Raw genomic sequence first — 6,968 nt, 5'->3', positions numbered from 1 at the left:
AGTAAGTTTCGTTTGTGTGTGAAGACGCTGCAGGCAGCGGCGCAGCGCAAATCTGTAAATGAATATTCCGAAGTGAAGTAAACTTCAACGGATTTCCCCTGCTCAGGGAGTAGGGAGCAATGGACACTGTGTAGGGACCATGTCAATCGGAACACAGTTCATGCACGGAGCTCACTTCTAACGTGACGTGACGTGACATGTGGCCAAGTATGGTGACCCATACTCTGAATTAGTGCTCTGCATTTACGTTGGTCTAGAACAATTCTTACAAATATAACACGACGTAGCTGGGCGCCGCGAACAGACGCCGCCGGTGTGCCTACACTCATAGAAAATAATGTATTTGAATTTTAAAGACATGGCGTGACGCTGCGCTTCTCATCTGGTGTGCGACCGCTTGAAACGCTGTTTTTTTCACCTCCGCTCACCTTCCGAAAGCGGATGATGTCAGGAAACAGTGGTTGCAATTTACTTTTTAACTCTGTTCCTGAGCATTATAACCCCAATTTGCTATTGTGTGCTGCGCATTTTACTGAGGACAGCTTCCACAACACGAGTGAGAAGTGCCGGATTCCCAAAAGCTTTTGTTGAAAGACGGAGTAAGGGGGAGTGGCAGTATGAACACCGTCTAAGCTGTTCGCCAATCACAACGCACTGGGACAGCTAACCAATCACAACACATTTTGTTTTTATTTTAATAATGTAAATTATGTGAAAAATTATGCGTTTTTCGAACCACCAAGCATGAGAGCATGTTCTAGTACACCCCCAAAACAAAATCAAGACTTTGTAAAAGAGCATAATAGGACCCCTTTAAACATTTTGACTCCAATTGGCTGACTTACACTGACTGTCTGGTTAAAATGATTCTTCTCTTGCAAATATACTGTACATTTTTTTTAAAGCTATATCGCCTTGCCTTACCCTTAATTTATGCCATCAGGTAAATAACTCAATTGAGAACTGAGAGAACAAACCATGAAGTTTTCCAGCAATCTTCCAGACCTGCACTTGCTCACCTTGCAGTTGATCATGTCAGCAATACGGGCTTCAGGGGCCTGTCCTGCTTTGGGCCGGACAAGCACATATGCAGTTTTGACACTGGAACAAGAGCGTAGCAGCTTCTCCAGAAGTACTTTCCCCATAAAGCCTGTGGCCCCTGTGATGAGAACATTTTTACCCTCGTAGTACTCTGGAATGGTGACCATCCTGAGTGCACCTTCCCTCCTCTGTTACGGCCCTGAAGAACACCAACAGAAACATTGTCACACAGTATCACACTGCAAACACGCACACATCTCGCAATGGATCTCACTCTTTGCTTCAGATATCGTGCTGTTTTGTCAGTATGCTGAAAATATTTCATGCAGGTCACTTCCTTCCTTTCCTGCCAAGACCTCAGTCCACAATTGCTGCATGACAATCAAATCTTAACTTTGTAAAAATGTGTAATGCCCACTTAAGAGCTGGTGTTGTATTACTCTCCTGGACCGCAGCTGGATTTTGACTTGCTGGGTCAATAAAAGTGCTCCTATACGGCATTAAGTTGCATCGACCGCAAAAAGCTTTACTTATCACTAATTGATAGGACAAATTAAAAGGCATAGTAAAATCAAAACAGTATAAACAGGTTTATTATTCTTATCTCTTGTCCACTGATAACAAGTCAATACAGCTCATCCACAGCGGATACTGGGTTAATATGTAATAAAATAAGAGATAAAGATTTTTCCTACTTTAAACAAGTAGAAGTCTAGATATTTTTTTTATAAAAGACTAACTAAAAATCGACTAGATTTTTTAAATAAAGAAATTAATACTTTAATTTAACATGATGCATTAAATTAATCAAAAGTGACAGTAAAGGCACCTATAATGTTACAAGAGAGTTATTTTTCATATAAATGCTGTTCCTTTAAACTTTCTATTGAAGAATCTTGAAAAAATGAACAAAAATATGTAGAGGGATAGCTGTTTTTAACATTGATAATAATAAGAAATGTTTCTTGAGCAGCAAATCAGAACATTAGAATGAATTCTGAAAGAGTGTGACACAGAAGACACTACTGAAAATTCAGATTTGCCATCACAGGAATAATTACACTAAAAAGATATTTTAAAATTCAATAATACTTCTAATATTTATGTTTTTACTATAATTTGATCAAATAAATGCAGTCTTGGAAAAACATAAGAGACTTCTTTCAAAAACATGAAAATAATCTTAATCTAAAAATCTTAGTTTAAAAATAAAATTACAACAAATTGTATGAATTTAAATTTATAACTGTATACAGATAATTTTAAAATACAAAGATTTACATTTATTAATTAATATTTACAATATACACATTTTTTAAATTAAGTTTCCACAAATTTAAATATTAAAAAAATACTATCTATCATTGAAAGTTATACAGGTATTATAATTATACACAAAGACAAAACTCATTCACACTTGAACAAACATTGGAAAATGACTTTTTGCAATTTTGACAGTCTCATAAGATAATTTCACCTAGCTGACAAAATTAAAACAAACATTTAAAAACATAAAAATTACAACTAACAGCTAAATGTTTAAAACCAAATGTTTACCTTTGCATTTGCAAAGTCTAAAAATGCATGTAAATTATCAAAAATATACAGGATCTATTCTAATCTGCATTTGACAATTTCTGGCCTCAATTTCACATCTTACACATATTCAACTCAATCTATGATGTTTCAATCTCAGCCTGCCGCTTTCTTCCTAATGCACCCGGCCGCATCATATGATCCTTTCCGTAAACTTAGCAGGCCACTCAGTATAACAAGTTCCCGCTGGCGATGAGCTGTTTTTGCAGCCTCTTTCTGTTCGGTGCTGCAGCCTCGCATTGTTTGCTGCATAACACCGGTGCCAAGTTCCACAGCTGCATGCACCCCAAACACAGACAGAGTATATATACACACACACACTGCATGGCAACAAATCCTGGGCCGTTTCCTGACTTTCAGGGCACAATCTGTATCAAAAAATCTCAAATACATTCAGTGAATTGCATGGGTTATTTTGACACACTTGCCTTAAGGGCAAGCAGCCAATCTAGAGCTAATGAATGCCAGTTTAATTGTAGGGGTCAGGTGGATTATTCCAGAAGGCGAGATGTTGTGCAGTGCAATTTCTTTCCAAGAGCCACTCAGCACTTCTGTGACCAAGGACCCAGAGCTGCCTCTGCAGTGACACTGGCATTAAACAGCGTCCAACTACAGGGAGCAAAGCTAAAACGGGAGTTCTGGGACCGTGGGCAAAAGAAATCAGTCCCTATAGAGAAGCTGGCATTTTCTAACCCCTGAAAACTGATCGCTTGTTCGAGAAAGAACCGATTGGAGATATAACCATCCTATATGGGGCCATCTGACATGATCAAGTCCCTTTCATGTACACCAGAAGCAAATTGATCCTAGATCCCACATCCTCAGTTTGAATAATTCATGGTTCACATGGGCAGCTGCCATGCACTTGGGCACCTGAATGTACTGAATTGTACTACTGTAACAAATAAGATGTATATAAACAAATACCAACGTAATAACAACAGAATGACTGTAGTCAGAGGAGTGCTTTAGCTTAAAAGCTTTCCATTAAGAACTTATATAAAAGTACTCAAGGCTAATGTGATCGAATATCGTGTGTGTGCATAGTAAAAAATATTGGACCGACAGATCTCAGTACTGAAGTATACAATCAAAGACACAGTGACAGGGAAAAAAAATGGTGTTGTCACAAGACTGCACTGCCTTTGCATCTTGTGATCCTCATTAAAACAACAACAGTGGGGATGTTCATCCAAATTAAATGGCAGAAATATGCAATTAACTGTTTAGAAGTTGAAAAATCATGGATACAGACCAAAAATATTCAAAATTAAATAAGCCCTGTCAGACTGGTGTTCATTCCTGATGCTGTTTTTTTTTCAGGGTTTCCCATGCATTGATTTATTTGTGGCGGGCCACCACAATATCAAAACTGACTTCATTGAATAAACAGGAGCACTGCACAAAGTACTCAAGGCTAATGTGATCGAATATCGTGTGTGTGCATAGTAAAAAATATTGGACCGACAGATCTCAGTACTGAAGTATACAATCAAAGACACAGTGACAGGGAAAAAAAATGGTGTTGTCACAAGACTGCACTGCCTTTGCATCTTGTGATCCTCATTAAAACAACAACAGTGGGGATGTTCATCCAAATTAAATGGCAGAAATATGCAATTAACTGTTTAGAAGTTGAAAAATCATGGATACAGACCAAAAATATTCAAAATTAAATAAGCCCTGTCAGACTGGTGTTCATTCCTGATGCGTTTTTTTTTTTCAGGGTTTCCCATGCATCGATTTATTTGTGGCGGGCCACCACAATATCAAAACTGATTTCATTGTATAAACAGGAGCACTGCACGTAGAGCTGCACGATTATGACAAAAATCCTAATTGTCGATTATTCCCTTTAAATTGTAATTGCGATTATTAATTACGATTATCATAATTTACATAGAATGATGTTTATACCATTGTTCGATGCAACTGCATGCTGTATTTTTATATGAAAATAAACAAGCTGAAAACACTAACTGAAAAACCTTTAGTGCTTTTCTATAGTATTAAGCCTCGAATGTCAAATATACATCAGATTGGTTTCTTCTTTAAATTATAAAAAAAGTTAAAATATGAATGATATATATATATATATATAAAATATGGGGGCGGGGGAGTGCCGCCACAAATAGAGTGTATGGCTGTGGGAAACACTGAATATAGGCTACTCGAAAAGTAGGCCCTAGATAATAAACACTACTATTATAAAGGTTCTAAACATGTGTTATAACAAAATAGTTACCATATTTTCATTTATAAATGAGAAAATGAAATTGTGTGTCATTTTTTTCAGCTTGAACGTAGTATGGAGTTATGAATCAGAACAAACCTTTTAAGTGAACAAATCATTCTTGTTTACTTGAAGTCTTGAACTCATATTTTCCATTCAACTCTCTCCGTTTTGAAGTGCAAGACTGTTTTCTCTCTTTAAAAACTAATTAGCCTATAGAATGAGTACAGGAGTGTAACAACGTTTGTAGTTCGGGAAGAAAGAGGCGGGAACCGGCGGACATTTAAACAATTTAATAAAATAAACACAAAATGAAAGTAAAGCGGCAGCCCCTCTCGGAAGACTGCCGTATGCAAAACACAAAATGAAGTCCAGGCCTTGTCCTCTCTCGTCCAACACTGTCGTCACTCCTCCTTTTATCCTTCCGGAGCTCCTCTGTGGGACTCGAGACTGGTGAGTGGTGCAGGTGTCGTGCATTAGCATTTTCTCCACCGGCCTCGCTCCGATCCCGCGGCTCTCAGCCCCGCTCCTCTCGTCACAAGGAGATTTTGACATTTGACTACATGAATGAGCATTGGTTGGACTTATTTAAGGAATATGCCTTTACCGGTCAATCAGAGTTTCGAGTCCGAACGACTCAAGCCGGCTATGGGCTTTGAGCAAAGCAAAACTGATTAAATCGACAAATCTCATTTGTGAAAAAAGGGACCTGATGACTGAATGTACGAGAAAAGGTTATTTGAGTCATGAGTCAATTTCGTTCACAAAGGACTGATGAATTCTGTGTAGAGTTGACTAAATGGAGAAAAAAGATGCTTAGTCTTTCTGGAGTCTATTAGTTTTGTAGACGTAAATTAAATTAATGTGGATTCTGTTTCAGTCATAAGTGACTTGATGTTTTAACAAATCGGTTGAGTAAGTGACTTAAAGGCACAATGTAAGATTTTATTAAAATATCCAAAAACCACTAGAACAGTGTTACATATTTTGCCGCGTTTCTCTATTAACACTAAAGCTGTGGCTTTAATTCCTTTAGAAACAATGATGCTACCAGCTCCTTGTTGAGAAAGATAATGTAGCTCTTGAGCGATTAAGCTATTTAGTTGATAAAATAGCGGGGCAGCGCTAAAAATTTTGTTCCTGAATGTCTGAGTGCGGCTGCAACGTGATCTGTGTGTGTGACTGCACTTAACATCAAACTGCTTCTGTTTCACACAAATGCTGGCACAGACGTGCATGTTCGGAAGCGGAGCTGCGCGGAAACTTAAAAAAAAATGTTGTGCACACCGCCACGCGAAACGACGCCACACGCACTCAAAGCGAACTTGCTGACGCGCGAGTATAAATCAGCCATAAATCAGCCTTGAGCGTTAGATACAGTGAAGACAGCGCGTTAGTTTAGAACTCTTCTCTTCCTGTTAATGATGTCATAACCCCTCGATTTGCAAATAGAATATATAGAAAATATGGAAACACCAAAGACGCTTTAATATGTTGTGCATTTTAATAGACCGGTGATGACTAGGGCTGGGCAAAAAAAATAATTTTTCGATTCGCTTTACCCCACATATGCACGACCGGAAGAAGCAGAAGCGGTCGACCGTGGCATAATAAAAGTTTTGCTACTTTCGAGCCGTGTGTCTCGCTCGTTCAGCTGCCTCGTTTCACTTCGACGGCTTTCAGCCTCACCCTGCTTCATTCTACTACATTAATAAATCATTAGCTCATCCATGAACATGTCCTGTCGGATTGCATCGGCTGTGGGGATGAAGACGACAACTCCCATGATTCCACACTTAGTCACGGCGTCATCAAACTATGCCTTTGTCTCTTTGTTTATTTTGAATACGCGCCCTCTAGCGGCGAAAATTACATAGTGCCTTTAATGACTCACTTAAAACCATAGACTGTAAAAAAACATGGACGTAGTATCCGTGACGTCACCCGTAGGTTTCTGAAGAGCAATTTTGAAGCCTAAGATGAGCAGAGCCGACCGCCGCCATCTTGGCAGCGAGTCAACGCTCCCGGACACTCCCGGATAATCGAAAATGGGCAAAAGGATGGGACGTGGCTGGAGCGGAGGTGCCTGGTTGCTGAA

The 6,968-nt window shown here is 38.8% G+C and overlaps 1 protein-coding gene across 1 annotated transcript in view; it reads right to left on the bottom strand.

Moving 5' to 3' along the window:
- Positions 1 to 6,968, bottom strand: part of LOC107573068 (fatty acyl-CoA reductase 1-like) — a 41,624-nt gene that overhangs the window by 30,336 nt on the left and 4,320 nt on the right. Inside the window, exon 2 of the mRNA XM_016259510.1 lies at positions 1,020 to 1,240. Coding sequence (XP_016114996.1) covers positions 1,020 to 1,208 — 189 coding nt within the window. The 5' untranslated portion in view covers positions 1,209 to 1,240. The remainder of the gene's footprint in view (positions 1 to 1,019; positions 1,241 to 6,968) is intronic.

Source organism: Sinocyclocheilus grahami, unplaced genomic scaffold (genome assembly GCF_001515645.1).
Source record: "Sinocyclocheilus grahami isolate Dianchi unplaced genomic scaffold, SAMN03320097.WGS_v1.1 scaffold30.1, whole genome shotgun sequence".
In the NCBI taxonomy this organism is placed as follows: domain Eukaryota; kingdom Metazoa; phylum Chordata; class Actinopteri; order Cypriniformes; family Cyprinidae; genus Sinocyclocheilus; species Sinocyclocheilus grahami.
The sequence above is the reverse complement of the archived record's forward strand: the minus strand, read 5'-3'. Positions and strand labels throughout refer to the sequence as shown.